The sequence below is a fragment of the Coturnix japonica genome, chromosome 7 (assembly GCF_001577835.2).
Source record: "Coturnix japonica isolate 7356 chromosome 7, Coturnix japonica 2.1, whole genome shotgun sequence".
NCBI lineage: Eukaryota > Metazoa > Chordata > Aves > Galliformes > Phasianidae > Coturnix > Coturnix japonica.
In genome coordinates, this window is record NC_029522.1 from 33,058,568 (window position 1) to 33,076,942 (window position 18,375).

At 36.3% G+C, this 18,375-nt stretch overlaps 1 protein-coding gene across 1 annotated transcript in view; it reads right to left on the minus strand.

Moving 5' to 3' along the window:
- The window catches only part of ARHGAP15 (Rho GTPase activating protein 15), a 337,309-nt gene that overhangs the window by 249,939 nt on the left and 68,995 nt on the right, over positions 1–18,375 (minus strand). The window contains exons 12-15 of the mRNA XM_032445704.1: positions 16,067–16,141; positions 11,980–12,041; positions 8,935–9,022; positions 3,087–3,176 (exon numbers count right to left, since the gene is read on the minus strand). Of these exons, the coding sequence (XP_032301595.1) occupies positions 3,087–3,176; positions 8,935–9,022; positions 11,980–12,041; positions 16,067–16,141 (315 nt within the window). The remainder of the gene's footprint in view (positions 1–3,086; positions 3,177–8,934; positions 9,023–11,979; positions 12,042–16,066; positions 16,142–18,375) is intronic.

An 18,375-nucleotide genomic window follows, 5' to 3' on the forward strand; every position in this document is an offset into this window, starting at 1 on the left:
TCTGTTCCAGTTGCTGACTGACAACACTGCCATCCCTTAACATGGTTTTATTTAGTTATTACAACCATCTCTCTGTAAATGACACTTAGGATTATTTAAGATTATGTTGTAATCCTTTTAATCCTCAGTGCTTTAAATTTCAGGCTAAACACCAAAGAGCAAACTAGCACTTAGCAGAAATATTTAAAGCATGTGATTTGAACATAAATCTTCTTTTATTCACCACTCCTCTTATGAAGACCTAGTGTAACACGTCATTCAGCCAGTGAGAACAAACAGCACAGTATCTCAATGCAGACTGCTACATGTAATGCTGTTTCTAACCAGCTCTTTTCCTTGGTGCTAGCTAGATCATCAATTAAGTAAATGAAGTAAAATCAGAAGGTTATATTTTATGACATGCATATTTTTGGTTGCTATCGAGGAATAATTGTAAAAACCCTAATATGTTCATCAAGAACAGAAATAGAATGCATGCACAAATTAGATAGTGCGAGAGGCAGATCAGATTTATCCTGTTAAACAGGGAGTAGCTCAATTAAAATGAATAGAGTAACACTGCCGAAAACCTCATGATCAAGACCAGTAACCCAAATCTTCCTTTCTGAATTTCATTTACTTGCAGTTTCCCCTTTTTTCCCCTGCATCGATCATGTTTCCAATTAATTTTCTTTATGATACCCCTATACTCCATCTTCTTGTTACCATCCATTAACTGTCACATGCTTAAATTTTAAATTCAAGATTTCCTTCTTTTTCTTCAAACCAAAATCTCAGCACTCATTTTCTCTTTCTAATCTATAATTCATGAGCTCAAATTGAGCACCCAGGCTAAATCAAACTCAAAACTCTGCACCTACATCTAGTGCAACACATTAGCAGAAAGCAACCGTTTCTCTTTTTTTTTAAACAGAAAATAATGTTTTATTGTTCAGAAAGTAATAAAGCCAAAACCAACCACGCTTTGGAGATAAAACTGTACTTATTTCTGATCATCTCATAGTTAGTCAGTTAATGTATTTAATCAAATATTAATGCTATGCGTCTATATTTAGGTTGGAAAGAAACAAACCACAACAAAAAAAACAAAACTGTCCACATTCTTTTCATTTGAAGAAATCATGAATACGCTGACATATGTTATCAATTGTATTCCTATCCAATAGGAATAGGTAAAGCATCAGAAGTGTTTTCTGAAATATTCATTATCCAGGTACAAACTGACCTCTTCACTTTCAAACTTGGCTTGGACTCCCTCCAGACCATCTCATAAATCTTCTCTCTCTCTCTAGTCCCCTTCCCACTCTCTCTGCTTGTATAGCACCAGTCTCCTTCAGTCCTTTCCCTTCCCAAAATGTCACCACTACTGATGCCAAAGCCTTCTCCTCTTTCACTCTTACCATCTGGCATAATCTTCTTGTAGCTCTCTGTCTAAACAATGCTCCATCCCTTTTCAAAATGTGTCTTAACATATGTCCTTCCTCTCATGCTTCTACTTCTTAATGTCCCTCCCACTCACTTATTGGCTTGATGAAGACATGTTTTAATGGGTTCAAACAGTAGCACATGAATTTCCTTTCTCACATTATTCTGATTCAGTGGAGTTACACCTCACACCAAGAGAAGTGAGAAGAAAATATATTGCAAAGTCTTCACACAACTAGGTTGGATGAATCGATAACACAGCTTCATTTGTCTTTGCACTGGAAAAGTATTAGCTTAAAAGAACCACCACTGCAATATGCATTTTCAAACAGAAGTTTTGCTTAATGCAAAAAGAGAAATAAACTCTAGAAGCTCAGAAGACTTGTCAGTATGCCCAGGGGGTTACAAGACTGAAGGCTAAGGTTATACTTAATCACTCTGGAAGTGAAAAAGCAGAAGATTGACAGCAAAACCAAAATATTTATTCTAAAAATACCTAGGAAATGACAAACCTCTAAGTGTTGTTTCAAGACAACCTGAAGAATGTGGGGGGTACAGAAGCATAATTTTGTCTTGGAGATGAGGAATATTACTAAATATTACGTGCACTTTGGAAAGATGTCTAAAAAATAAACCTTGAAAAATACCAACTGAGATGAAGAGGTTTCCTCTCAACAAGATGTGTATGATCCCTTGGGGGTTTCTATGTGTAGTGGGTAAATCCCAGAGTCAGGTACAGTTTCATTTGGTGATGATGCAGAAGGACTATCCAATAACTAACAGTATCTTGACCCCAGCACATTTGCTTCTGTCTCTCTTCCCTTTATTGTTTAGATTGTTAAAACAAACCAATAAACAACAACAACAAAACCCTTCATGTTAGAACTATGGGAAACAATTCATAAGAATAATATTTTGATGTGACTTGATGCAACTTTCAGTAAAATCTTTCTAGTGATATTCATAGGAACTGGATTATGTCGAAAAACTGAAGACGTTACATTAAACTCTTTTGGTTTCTAGATCCCAGAGTGTTAACCTTACTATAACACTCTTCTAATCCTTTCATCTTCTAAGGCCTTGGTCCAATTTTTCAATTCAGTGGACTTAGATGTAGTAATTAAATAATATTATTTTCCATCAGGGAAGAACAGACCGATGAAAAACGCACGTATTTCTATGCCGACCTTGGCAGAACCAAGCTTAAACCATGCTCCACTCCCCCTCCAGAAATGAACCTGGGTCATCACTGTCTGAGCACCCTGAACAGCAATAAAAATAAACAGAGTAACCACACCGTGTTGGAGCAATGCTTGTATAAGCAGTTTGAAGAAGTTGTGTTTGTGCAAGTCCTTTGGGTCAAGATTCTAGGCCTGAACTCCAAGCAATTACCTACTAAGTTTTAAAAACAAATTGAATATAGAGCATTAATCAATAAATCAACAGGTTCTCAAGTGTTTAGGAAACTCAGTCACCAGAAATCTTTCCCTTAGAAAAATAGTAAACCAATGCTTGCTAAAATGTTACACTCTTGTATTAGTAGGAAAAATGCTGTATTAAATCAGACTCTGGTTATTTAAAACCAAGGAAATAAATCCTTCCTCTTAGCTTAACAGAGTTTATACTCAAGCGAGCAATGAAATGCATGCATTGCTTCTTACCTGAAAGACATTCTTTCTGCTGGATTTCTCTGGGGTCCACTCAATGTGAGCACCACACAAATCCACACACTCAGGTTTATATCCTGGTTTCTGCAAAGGAAAAATTAACCATGAATATGACCCAACTTTCCAAGAACAGACAAGATCATATAAATTAAGAATAGATCAGTTTTAAGTGAAAGAGTATCATTGCGAAGCTTCCAGCATTACTCAGAAGAGTTCATTGAGTCCTTAGATAATCATTCCCAAAGTGCTGACTCAGCAATAACATCCTTACACTGCACACCTATTTTTAAATGTAGTTAGATAATTAACAAACAAACACGTCTAATATACAATGGATCAAAACACAAATGCAAACACGTTGACCAGAGTTGTTTGTTTGTTTAATTGCTTACTTTTAAAAACCTCATGAAAAGCCATTACGTTTCAAGATAACACTTTGTGGATTTTCCAACTGCAAATTGAAACTGATGAAGCTGGAAAGGACAGAAAGTAGACAAGAACGCGCATCATGTATGTAAGACAAGCTATCTCCCTTCTCCAAACAAATTATCATTTCTAGCTCTAAAAAAATGAAAGCTTCAAGGACATGTGTGACACCCAGAAAGAGCTCAACACTTAAGGGGAGCTTCATGTAGCGCTACTTCGATGTCAGTTCGTGCATCCCTGAGCAACACAGCTCTGCCTCCCCAGCTCCTCCATATGGATGAAAATAATTCAAAGAACAGATTTTTTATTTATTTATTTATTTTTCTCCCCGTATCATTTACGTTCTGGGAAGTTAGTGTAAAGCACAGCATAATAATCCTCATTTACCATCTAAGCTTCTTCTCCAGAGACTTTCCCTATGCAGCAGTTTTGGCAAAACCCCTTTAATTTAAAGTAGACATCATAGACTAGGTTACTAAGCTTACTCCATTATTCTTATAACATCTTACCTTAAGAAAAATAAATGGCACTGGTAACCTAACAGAAGTTGCAATGGCCAATGCAACATCAACCACATAATCAGTTTTCCAAACACAGCAAACTGAATTTCTCTGATGCTGTTATTAAAGGCTAAAAATAACATGTGTTCTGCAAGACGCTTTTGAGATGGGTGGAAAAGGATCTTTTTAGGTTAAAAAAAACAAAGTAAGAAATCCTGGTCAGATAATTTGCAGTCAGTCATAATTTCAGGCATTTCTCCGTACTGGAATTGTAATTAAGGTCTCCATTTGCCAAACCATAAAACTACCATGGTTCAAATCCTCTAAAACTGAAGGTCTAGTGTACCTTTGTTCCTTTTTATTATTATTTCTCTTTATGGAAAAAAAAAATAAAAAACATGTTATTGAAAGAAGAAAGATGTTCTTGTGGCTAAACCACTGGAAGAGGAGGGTTTGGACTTCTTCCCCAGCTCTGCCTCAGATTTCCTGCCTGGTCTCTGATGAGAGCTTAACTTTTCTAAATTCTAATAGCAGATCAAAACAACTTTATTGATACTTAATTTTACAAAGGTGTTGTAAAATGTTATGAGTTACTATTTCTATGGAGGAAGTGACCAAGTAAAAAGTAAAAGCAAATAGATAAGAATGGGAGATAGCTGACAATTGCTTCCTCCTCAGTAACTCATGGGACAACCAAATGAGCAGCTCTGTAACCCTCCCCACATGCAACATAGCCTCATAAAGGTGGGCCAGATGGGTTTCTTTGAAAACAAAAGCCAACCAAACAACTAAGGTGAAACATGGAAGTCCACAAATACTTGAAAAAAAAAGGCAGCTTTATTTAATCAACAGAAAAAGTGGAGTAATTTTGGAAGCGTATGATGAGCTGAAAAGAAGCAATTCAAATGTAGACAAAGAACCAGGAAATAGTTTCTTGATGATGAAGGATATTGGGCTATAGAGCATTTCCCTCAGGAAAACTACTAAGGTATCACACACTGAAGTGAGAAAAACAACAGAAGTACATCCATTGGTGGAAGTTTTATAGGATGGAATAGTGAGAGCCCCAGAGGATTTTACCATCTTTAATTTCTATGACTGTACAAAACTGCAAGTGGAGGTAGAAGCTGAACTTCTGTGCGTTCAAGTGCATACAGCTTGTTTTGTTGTTTTAAACTGGAGTTTGTTTACTGCTCCAGTTCTGTTATCAATTGAAGAAAAGGGTAAGAATATGCATCTCCCTTTCCTCAGGGTCTTAAGAAGATGAACACACTTCTGCTGTGTGCAAATAACTCAAGAAACTTCTCTTTTGTGGAGCTCAGCATTTCTGACCACAACAGGATAGGAGGTGTCTGTGAACACCTCACAAGTCATGAGTATGGTACAGTATATAAAGCCTTTAATTAAAACTGCATGCAAAAATCATGAAGACCTTGCATTTCTGGCTGAGCATGCCAGCCTTTCTGCAGCATGCATGGAGCTCTGCACAATGGGGACTTATGACTACTGCTTCAATCCATAGAGTACTCAGGAAAAAAGCCCAGAAAGTCATTCTGGCCCAAACGTTGTCCTGTTACATACTGTCTATTTTCCTCAGAGATATCACAAGAGAGTAAACTAAGGTTAACGTGAAAGCCTGAGCACTCCATGTCCTTGCTTTGTGTTTTGCAGTCAGAGCAATTATGTTATATCAGTGTTGTTGGAGGGAGTTATGCTGTAAATTGATACAAGTGTCTGCTGCAATGAAATCTTCTGCAACATGAATATGGATTTCAGCAGCATTTTCACTCACTAAATTACTTTGCAGATGGGCTAATAACCTGAGGTTAAAATAACCTCTGTTGAATAAACTATCTCCAGAAATAAACAGTCTAGTTTTTCTTGGTCAGAGAGGCCAACTGATAGTAAAATTTAATGCTGGTTACAAAGAGTGGTGCTGCGTTCTGTTTCAATCACAATGCCCTTAACTTAAAACAAAAGTTATATTCTTAGGAGCACTAAAAAAAACCTACCAGAATGCATCAGAAGCATGACAGCAAATAGTCAAAGCAGGAGGAAAAAAACAATGATTTATCTATGTGGGATGCCAACTTGCATTTTCAGTATACAAGTATTATGGATCTCTCCCCTATGTGCTTTAATGGTCATTTTCCCTATTACTACTACTAATAATACCAGATACTATCACAACCTTCAGCTATGACTCTCAGACTTCTTCACCGAAATCAAAAACAAAAGTTCTTACAGTGATTCTTACATATACAGTCATAGAAATGAACAACCAGAACTTCTCAGAAAGATTATTTAAGTCTGAATATTATTAAAGATTTTAGTAACTATATTTTTAGGTCACCTCTAAATGTTACCCCATCATCAGGAGAGGTATGAATAAAATCTACTATCACTTCCCTTTCTTCTGCTGCCTTTATTGTGAGATTTTCCCCTTATAACGATGCTGCCTTGAGTTTTCACATCATATATTTAATAACAAATAATTAATGAACTAATATCTTTGTAATACAAAGCAATCTTTTCATTATGTCAAAATTTTCCTGCTAACAATAAAAATGCTTTGTTATTTTACTTACTACAGTGAACGAGCATTGCTTCTATTACTTTATTAAATTAATGGTTGAGTTCCTTTCTTTCAAAAATAAACTAACAGAAAATTTGGAAGCAAACAGTTTTTAAAGAAGCCTTTTTATACAATTTTGATAGTGGAAAGGAAGTCACATCTGCTTAAGTGGTTTACAAAGGAAATAAACATTGCATTTGCTTGATCAGGTGAAATGACCATGCTTAGCTTAGCTTTGTTTTTGGAAGTGAGAAATTTCTGCTTAGGAAGTTGAGTTTAGAGATGAGTGTTGTTTTTTTGTTTTTCCCCAAGCATGGTCTAATTTACTTATTTCCAACTGCACAGAAGTTAAATGAAATAGACAGAAAATGCATCTTCAACTCATTTAGAGACTACAACCCTATCACTCAGATCTAACATAGAACTGAATGCATTTACCATGCTGGCACTGAAAGACTGAACATACAAAGCACAAGGTGCATCCAGAGCTGAGCTAAGCAGCCCCTGTGTTCATTTTGGCCCACGCTTCTATGAATTAAAGCCAAGTGGCTCACAACCTCATTGAATCAGATCCTTCAGACGAGTACCAAAAACACTGCAAAAGCTTCCTTCCTTCTATGCATAACCCAGCCATAAACATTTATCATGAATGCATCTTTATCTTAGACACTTTAGCTTTAGTGCTTTTGATAAAGAAAAAAAGCCCATGTTTCTTCAAAATCACTCCTTTGATATAACTTGCACTATTGAGGAAGAACATATGCTGGAATTTGTTACTTTAGTACAATTCGAGCATAGCACGAATTAGTTTCCCACATACATTGACTCTATGACAGCAACACTCATCTGGGCAGAAGTAAAAGATAGTTAAAAATTATAAGATTTGTTTTAAAGGATGTATTTTAGACTCTCAAAAGAGTCTAAATAAATAAATAAAAGCTAATTTAAATTTAGGGTAAACATGATTTTGGAAAAATATATATGTATGTATATATGTGTGTGTGTATTACTTTATGCCTTACTATTCTCATGGCTTCAGAAAAATGTTATTTTTCCTGCAGTGTCCAATTCTATTCTTTACTTATTTTTATTATTTCACTCTTTTTCTTTTTTTCCATTTCTTTTTTAATATATTTTTGCTATAACCCTCACCTTTCCTAAAAAGCAAGGCATGAAAAGGCAATATTTAAAGCTGATTTCATGGCAGGAGGTAACATTTAGATCAAGAACATATAGGTTAAAAAAAAGAAGGGAAAAAAAAAGGGTTTATCACCTGCCACAGAAAAAAATAATAGCTTATTCTTTGTGACTCCTGCCAAAGAGAGCACCTTTGTGGCCACCCATCATGCCAATAAGATATGACAGGTTTGATCAGGCCTTGAGAGCCTTTCACAATAGGGCTTTGTCAAACCTGTCCCTTTTCTGCCCACAGTGTCACACATTTACCAAAATCCCCTTTTGTTGCCCATGTTCAGGTTTGTAGGCTCAAACTCCACAGTAACTAGCACCGAAGGGATACATGCGATTATTGCTTGCGCAACGTAGCTGTCACATCTCCAAAGACTAAGATCAGTGGTCTTTCCTTGGGGCACAATAAAGAGGTACTGCAAATTTCACTTTGTAGTAACTACAGGCTACAGAAATTGCATTAGCTGCATTAGCTGCAGTCATAGAAATATTCAGGAAGGTTAGCAGGATATGGTAGATGTCACATTTATACTACGATAAAAAATCACTTTGCTAACTTACAGTGTTTTCTGCTTTGGTAACACCCTGTATTAAGGTGCCATTTATAAATAATTTATTTTTATTTATTAATGTATAAGCCACTTTATAGGATGGTAGATAACTTAAATTCATGTATTAAAGATGCACATACATGGTTTAATACAATTTACATCTCACAATATCCTTTGCAACAGATTCCCATCGCGTCATCTGTTAAGCATTTATTACTAATGCATTTTATAACATACTTTATAATACATTATTTGAGGAAGTAGCTGCATTTAGCGATCATTTTCATAAATAAGAATAAAGCATTCATAAATGACACCTTAATTTAAAGTGTTACCTTCACATTACCGGATAGTCACTCACCATTTGTCTCACTCTGCAATTATTCTCAAAATGCACCTCTTAATAAAGGACGTGCTAAGTCCTATTTCTTCTCACACTCCACATCTGATTAAAAGTTTATCAAGGCATTTTCCTTCAGCTGCTCTCTGGTCTTTGAAGGTTGCCAGCTCAGTCTGAACTTGCCTTATATAAGCAGAAAAGTTTTTAATACTGAAGTAACAGTTGCAAAGAAGCCGAGTGTATTAAATGGCTGATTGCCTACCAGATTGGCCAGCGCTGGCTGTTTGGATTCTTTGTAGAATTCCATTTTCCGAGAAGTAAGAACAATCCAAGACGTGGACCAGTTTTTCCTTAAAAACAATAAAAGTTATTAGTGAGACATGCAAGCAGGGTGTGGGAACTGTTCCATCTGTAGACACGTCTTTTAAATGCTTCATTTCAGAAAGAAAAAAAGTGATCTGAACTCCATCTTCCACTTGTACCATCAGAAGTATTATACGAGCATAGCCTAACAGGAAAGCATGAAGGCTTTCTATCCCCTTTCCCAATTTAAAGCCTCTCTGCTTCTTCTAGCACCAAGGTGCCTCAATCACAGGAAAGCAGAGGCATTATTCACACATGCTTAAAGTTCACACATGCTAAGAGTATTCCAATAACTTATGCCCTTCTGATAACTACTATTTCAAATAGAATCAAGAAGGAAAAAAATAAAGACAACTTGATCCAACTGCATAGGCAACCTGCAAATCTTAACATTTTAGAACAGACTTGAACATGTATGTGACAAACAGGTAGTTTTTACAGTGTCCTTGTGAAACAAGTGCTGTAGCTAACAATCACCATCAAAGCAATGAATACAAGTTGTCAAGTGGTAAGCACAGCTTCAGTTCTTAATTTCTTCTTCTTTTTTCCTCTCCCTACTCATAAAAGGTCTTGAAAGTAAGCAGCCAAGCCTGCTGAGTACTGATTTAAACAGACTTTCCTACGGGTTGGATATACTGGGTAATTATCCATTACTAAGGGATTGAAATCCTTAGTACACAGCCTAGGTTCAGCATTCAAATTATTCTTGACATCAGGCTCAACCAATATCAAAGCTGTACATGTACCTCAGAAATACACAGACACACATAAGATACTGACAGAAACAGACAAAAAACCTGCACTTACATGCAGGACTAACATAAAGCAGTCACAGTCTGCCAGCAGCCTGAACTCAAAAGTCTGTAGGATCCTTTCAGATGCAGAGGGCTACGGTCCCACCAGCTGCTGGCGCCAGGACCCCAGGAGCTGACTCCAGAACCTGTGCCCCCAGCCCCATCAGTTCACCTGCACACACACCCACAGGTCTCACCAGGAGCTAGTATGCGGCCCTTCACACAGAAGGGAGTAGGAATATACAAATAAAGAGTAAATAGGACAGATTGAGGCAATCAGTTTCAGGGCTCAGCCAGTGTGTACTGCCTGGCTTCCTTTTACAAATGACAGGCCATTTATACCCTTTAATTTCTATTTTCCAAATTGAGAGACCCTCACTCTGATAATGCGCTTGAATCAACATCCCCAAATGCTGTCTCTTTTCTTAGCAACTGACCAAGATATTTCCTGGCTGCTGCCTTTTACTTAGATGTCCTCTACCTGATAAACCTGCTGGAATAAACATGCCTTCATCAAACGTTGTGACTGACCAGATTTGGTTGCCATCATTGCCTACCTTTCTTATTACCCACTGATTGTGGTAGCAATGGTAATGGGAGGATGGTTGGACTAGATGATCTTGTAGATCCTTTCCAACCTTGTGATTCTATGATTGCCACACAGGAAATGGCCCTTCACCAGATACACTTATGGGAGCAAACGCTCTTCTGTTTTCCTTTACAAAGTATCTCTTAAAAATATTGGATAAGAGGTTTTACTTAAACTTCTCTCTGAACTTTAAGGGGAGCATGCTTTAATTCCAAGAGAGAAAAGAGAACTCAGTGTTTTGGCAGGAAACTACAGGAAATCCCTCCCAGCCCCTACAATTCTCTGATTCTGTGAAATGCATTAGTGATGAGAATGCATATGAAATCCACCATGATATCTATATGATATTTTCCCCCTCTATCTTTAAATGCCCTAGTCCTTTTATATTACAGTTGCTTCACTTGAAAAATTACATTTTGAAATCAAAACTGCTTTTGTGACCTAAAACTTAAAAACTATATGAACAACCTGACAAACCTGTTTTCCATTTTATAAATTTATTAGTCAGATTTAAAAAAAAAAAAAAAAAAAAAAGAGCAAATTCCCTAAGGTGTATTAGTCTTTTTACGGATGGGGATGGTCTATTTGTTCCCCTACAAGCAGTGACCTAAGACCTTCCATTTCTTCAGAAGATTTCATTCACAATATTGTAGGGTATTTTTTCCCCCACATCACACGAGGATTATTGAATAAGTCCCCTCCAGTCAATGAACAAGTTTAGGAAGTGAAAGGAGGAATGTGACAAAGTGTACACAAAGTAGATAAATCATTACACCCGTGCTTTCTCTGTATAAAGACCCATAAATATCAGTACACAGAGAAGACCCAGCTAGATTCACCAAGCATATCACTTGAATTCATCTATATCCACGACACTAAACTTCTAGCTTGAAACACAGGCAGCTCCTGAAAGCTAACAGCTCCTGCGCTGAAACAAGTATTTGAGAGCTGCCGCTGCGTTTGCATTCTGTCGGACGAACACCTGATGGCAGCACATTATAGCTTCAGTGCTGCTTTCCATTTCTAAGGCTTTTTTTTGGCGTACGATATGAGATCATTCAGTACTGTTTAAAACAGCAGCGGTCATGATAAGTTGCCTCTAGATGCAACAAATGATAGCAAATACTTCTAAGAATATCTAACAATCATATTACTTTTAGCAGAAATAGTGTTAAGCAACCAAATGTTGACTGTTGTTGATAGTCTTCCCCAGGCATCCCCACATCCTACATCCCATTTACCATTCCTACACCCCATCCTTGACTCCTGAAGCAAACACAAAGCACCTACAATTTTCCCACTTGAAGAGATATTCATTTGCGTGGTGCCTTAAGGTTGTCTTTAATGTGCATATAACACGTGCTCATCACATGTAATCAGCCTGCTAGATGCTGTTACTTGCATTCTCAGATTGTAATACTCCAAAAGCTGATCACACATTGGGTTAATGCTGAAATAAAGTCATTTTGGCTATAAGCCACAATAATAGCTATACACGCTTAAAATTCAGAGTGGATACGTGTTTATAACTGATAAGTTCTGTAATATTTGCATATAATACCTTAATTTCTTGCCACCGTCTGCTATTTTAGCTTTTAGAAGATATCCTTCTTTCTCCACCACCTACAAGAAAGAAAGAGAAAAATAGATCAAAACCGTATCATTTACTCAGGTTAATGTATCCATTTAGGGAGCACGCATGTAAGGCCTCTGCATCTAACTTATCTGGTAGGGAACATTTTATCATTAATTCACACTTTAGTCATTTATTTTTCTGTTACAGTCAGTTCTTTTGAAAGCACGCAAACAACTTTCAAAGTCAATTAGTACACAGAATTAATTTGAAAAAAAAAAAAAGCCCACTATAATACTTTATTGGTTGAGTTGGCAGAAACTTATGTTAGCACATGCGAAGTTTCTGATTATAAATAAAATAATAATAATTTTAAATATACTGTCAGTAAATTATGTCATTTAATACACTGAGTTGTAGGAGCTCATGTTTCCTTGATTGCTATTATGAAGCTGTTCTGCAAATAATTCTTGATTCTTATGGTCTGAAGAGATTTCTGTTTAGGGCCAACCAATGGAGCAATGCCAAATGTGGGTACAACAGGAGAAATCCCACTGCCTCAATAGGTGCCACATTTTGCTTTGAGTTCAGATGAAAACAGAGCTCATTGAAGATGCTAGAAGACATGCTTTTTATGCCATGCTGTCTTCTGGATGAACTATAGCATTGAGGATCTCATCCTCACAGGCTTTAAAAGGTCACACTTCACTGTAGTGTGTGTGAACGTGTGCAGGGAAAATTGTCTTCGTGTTCCCAGCTGAACTAAACGATCTCATGCTATAGCAGGAAACCAAACTGAGCAGTTGGTCAATTTTCAACATAAAATCCGAAACTGGAATTCTAAACAGAGGAAATCACAGCTGCAATGTGCATTTTCCAAAACACATCCAGGAAAGCAAAGTCTTTAGCTACAGCCTACACAAAGCAGTATGTGATACCAGCAATCTGATACACCTGCATAGATCCCCTGCTTTGCTACTGCAGTTTGTAATGTGATAAAAAGCATAATGGTGACAAAAGAGCAGCAAGATCCCAATTTGCAGCAAGCAAGGATTGGCTCACATACAAAAGCAGTAGGTAGAGAAATAAAGAAGCTACTTACCTTCAGAAGGCCTAAAGTATGCACTGATCTCCAGTGAGATCCCCTTGCCTCCACTGCCAACCCTTCAGTGAGGTCTGGGGTGGATCCTGACTCCACCCCTCCCAATCACTCAGGTACATTGCTTGCACCTGAGCTCCCATGGGTTGGCTCTGCCTTCCCACCAGGTGTTCAATCACTGGTTCAAAATGTGATTCAGTATTTCTACTACACAGTTTCTAAAATTTGACACCCCTGCCCCCTATTTATTATTATTTTTCTTTTGCTGTGTCTGTCAGGCTACAAAATGTTGGATACACATGATGCTGCAGCACCAGATTGCACAAGATCTATGTTGAGTTTGAGTTTTGGAACACTAGAAGTGAATCCTGCACTTGTTCTTCATTTCTATTGCTCCCTTTTAATTTGTGGTCTTCCATACTGTCATACTTTATGTACAGTCTGCTGAAACAATCCTTATGATGCTGTGATATAGGCTTTGGATGTTTCAGAAGACTGTGTAAGTTTGTATTAAGGAAAACTAAAAGAAAAAGGGAAATTATTAAACTAAACCCGCTGACTTGTTATCTCATTAGTTTAGGATGTCCTTACTATGTCAGTAATGAAAAAAAGAGAACGCAGGGACACCTCAGCACTTCCAGAAGCAAAACAGTGGTTCAGAGTGGGCCTGCTTTCACTTTTGAACACTGCTCAGTCAGTGCCTGACTGGAGTAACTCCTCATGGTCTTATTTCATCACGAGATGATTTTGTACCAATTTCAGTAGATTCCCTTCTGCAAAGCTACTCAATGGCAATAAAACATGCTTTGATCTGCAACGTAAGGGCTTTTAAATAAAGCACTCTTTTTATTTAACTGCACAAAATATCAATCATGCTATTAACATATAATTGACTATCACCATAGATTTTATCTGTTGCTTGTATGTAGGATAAAATGAAATATATATAGTGTGCATATCCATTTGTATCAATGAAAAGGCCTGTGGACAATAATCTAGGTGATCTTCTCAAACATGTACGTGAGGACTGATGTGTGAATTTTCTCTAATTTGTACTTATCTCATGCAAATTCCCATCATGCATATCATTGCCATAGAAAATACAGAGAGAAAGTGAATGAGGATTATTGAGCAGGGTCATGTCACTATTTATCTGATAATAGATGGGCAAATTATTACAACTAAAATAAGAAGACGTAATCCCCAGGCCCATCTACTCCTTTTTTCTTTTTTTTTCTTTAATACACTTATTTTACATCTTTGGAAAAAAAACATCTTCCCCTCCTAACTGTTCATTTTTGTAGCATAAATCTTCTGGTGCTTGGCCAGGGCCGGAGATGCCAAATAACATATGAGAAAGGTTATTCTTTTAATATTTCTATCCATCTGGAAACAGAAATTGGGAGGAGCACTGGCTAACCATTCAAGCTGTTGATTGCTTCTCTGAATCAGACCCAAAATATCATCCTTTCAAAGTTTAGCAACGCTCTTTCCAAACTGTTATTTTAACCAATCCAAAACTAAAGGCAAATGGATTTCAGCTACCTCTGTTCCTACATTTTGGGAAGTTAAAAATTGGATATGTTTCCAGATGAAAATATTGGTGCTCAATCATACTTTCCATGTAGTGGTCTTGAGCTAGAGTATAAAATCCACTAGCAAATGTGGGGCAGATAAGATATCGCAATATAAGTCCTGTAGTTCTAATCCATACGTCGTTCAAAATCAAACACTTCAAGACTAAGCAGTTCATAAACACAGGATATTCAGGAGACCCCTCTGTGAAATAGCAAGTTTTATATATATATATACAGTGGTTTAATTAAATTAGTATAGGTGCTGACTCTAAGAAAATAAGCATCGTCTTCATTATTCAATAATATGTACTGTGTTCTCTGTAATTAGCATACAGTGTATTTATAGAATTACAAAACGACTTTATCACCAAGACAAATAAATCATTTCAAGGATGACCCCAATATTTATATAATCTCTGCTCAGGGAGCTCTATTTTCCTTGTCCAACATCTGTTAATATCCCTTTTTTCATGTACAGATTTGGAAGGAAATACTTCCATGATGTCTCACGATTCTATTGTAAATGGATGACATTAGATTAAAAAGAACACCAAATATATCATAATGGTATACTCTGGTTTTTTTTCCTGTCTCAATAAATATCATCATTTCTTGTTAAGATGTTGCCCCTTCTGCACCTTTTTGACATATGGAAGGTTGAGAATATAACCCAAAATGCCCTGAAAGAATTAATATAGAAGAATATTGAATAGTTCTCTTCTTTGTTGCTGCTGCTGTTGCTTCTTTTTAATTTGTTATTTAGGAAAAAAAAAAACAGAGGAAAATTTGTATGTATAAATATCTGAGTTTCTATCTAATGAACAAACATCAGGAACAGAGTAAGACACTGTAATTTCCTCTAGATAACATATAGATTCCATAATAAATAATATTTATAAGAATGACAAGTTTCTGAACCTACCTAATCCTAAAAAGTTCACATACATAAAAGCACCAATTTTTAAAATTAACCTGTATTTGAATATTCATTTTATTTTCAGTTTAAAAAAGAAAATATATAAATATTTCTCTACCCTTTTCATTTCCCCTGGATTCTTTTAGTTTCATGAAAATTGTGGTAAATGTAGCGCTCACTTTCATTTAAGAAAATTAATATTAGTATGAAAACCACCTTTGTGGGGACAAAGACATGGTTACATTCCTTTATCCATAGTATTACTGCTGCTGACTGAGTTAACAGCAAAGTCAAGCCATACAAATTGCTTTGTATCTTTGAATATTATTCTTTTTATTGATTAATCAAAGTCTTTCAAATCCCTTAACATCTTGAGGCACCCAAAACCTCGTGTATTTATCCTTTAGTAAAACGTGCAATATTTACATTGTAAGCTTCTAAAGAACAAGAATGATTTATCAGTTCTGTAAAGCAATTTCTTACCGTGTGGTCCGGTGTACTAATGATGTCTGCAAGTGTTAAGTTATGCTGGGAATGATTTCTTCTGTGACGATTTATCTAAAAAGAAAAAAGGATTTAATTCCAAAGAGAGCTCAAATATATACAGGTGAAGATGGACCAACAAATGCAATTACCAGGCATGTGCAGCATGTACTGGATGTAGTTTTGGAAACCTGGCTTCTTTTAGTACAGCTTTTCTGTGAAATCCTAAAGATCTTTATCATAAATGTGCTATTTTTTATGACATGACTTTGGAAAAGTAAGCTAAAACTTGACCAATTGATAAAAACAGTTTGCAATTGAGACTCTTCCATCAAGAATCTTCTTGTTAGGTGATCTCGCCCATTTTACAGGAAAGGGAAAGCTGCTAATTGAACCTCAAGACTACAAAGCAAGTCTCGGAAGAAATTAAAATGCAGTTGGGAAGGCATATGGAATATGTCTTATGTTTTAACTGCTCTAAAGGCTATTTCTATCTCTCCATGTCTAGAAGGCTGCAGCAATACTGGACTCTGATTCTACAACTAATCTCAAGGGCTGAGTCCTCGATTTCCTCCAGCTCCCTCTTTTCCAGAAGAAAACTGGGATTTAACACTGCAAAATCAGGTTACATTATACCAGACATTATTCAGACGAAACAAAAACTGGATCACAAATCAAAGATTTCTGTTGAAAAGAGCTGATGCTGAAGGGAATTTTACAAATCTATGACAAAGAATAGGTCACCAAAAGATACATTTTCCCGGAACTTTTACTGCTTAGATTTGGCATTACTCAAAAATAATATAGTTTGGATCCTGTAAAATCCAGTCATTTTTTCATCTTTTAACAGAAATCAAAAAGCAAATGACAAAATAATTTCAACTCATTTCCACTGTATTCATCATAATGCATTCCCTTTTTCTCTATTGAAACGGAGTTCGCTGAAAGTCATAATATATTCTGTTTATATTTAAGTGTCTGAATATAGAAAATGTTCTTAATTAATCCAGAGGGCCACGCTCAAAAAGCAGTTAAACATATTATGATCCCATATTTTTTCTCCACATATTGCTTTCATGTTTATTTGTAAGCACTAACATATTTAAGCCTTGAAATCTATATCCTAGATATTGCTCTACTCTCCTAGTCAGAACTAATGAGCTTAATGAATTACCAGTTCTAAATTTAATACAAACATTTCAAAGAAAGAGATAAAACATTCTTCACAATTCAAAAGTTTCTCTGACCTATTTATGAAGAATATCACTTAACAATTTCATTAAGGGTGAGTAACAGCTGGTGACATGGCTGTGTCCTAAAGTGTTTTTCTCTCTTAATATTCTGCATCTTAAGCAATCGAGCTTTCATAAGAAATACTTTAGTTAGTGGCAGTCCCTCCTTTGGGGAGAAAAAAAATGTCAGACCACATTTTCTGTATTTTGCAATCTTGTTTTCAGGAGTGTCATGTTCCTGTTTTATTAGCATGTAGGGTAAACAAGAATGATTTGCTGATGCTATTGAGAGAACTTCTAAGATTACAGTCTTTCCATTTAGATTTTGGGTGGAACTTAATATTAATGCAAGCAGAGACATGTCTATAAATTCAAAATAAATTAATTCAATTTATCTTTTTCTTTATCCTCGCTATCCAGCATCTCAAAGTCCAATACTGCACAAGACGTATAACTAAAGTATTCAGGTCTAGATCATAGAAAGCATTTTTTACCCAGATCCCCTACTCTAATTATTCTTTAACATACTGCATACTGCCCCACGATGCTTTCCAAAATATACGCTTCACTCATCCAAATTAAGTAACAAGACACGCTACTACTCCCCAGCACTTATTTTAACATTCACTTGTTATCTCCAGGAATCACACGTGTCCGTTGGGGGCCCTATATGCAACTTTGTGAAGTGCACGGCACCAATCAGAGCTTTTGGTCTGGTCTTAGACTCAGTGATCAGAGCATTACAATGAAAGAAATGCTCACATTTGATACATGCTAGAAATAATACCAGAGGCATCAAATCCATCCTCAATCAAATGACGAAAAGAGATTGCAAAATGTACTGCTTAAGTAGTGCTAGAAAGTTGTTCAAGGTAGCAAAATTTAAAAGAAACAAAAATATTCGAGGAAATATAGAAGGATTTAATAGAAGATTTAATTCTGGGTACAGATGGCATTATGCGTCAACCTCTTCACTATCTGCAAAGCAGAAGTGATAAGGAAAACTGTGCAAATGCAATGAGACAGAATAGACTTGATCATCTAATGGGATACTTTTGCAGTTTGCCTTAAATTGTG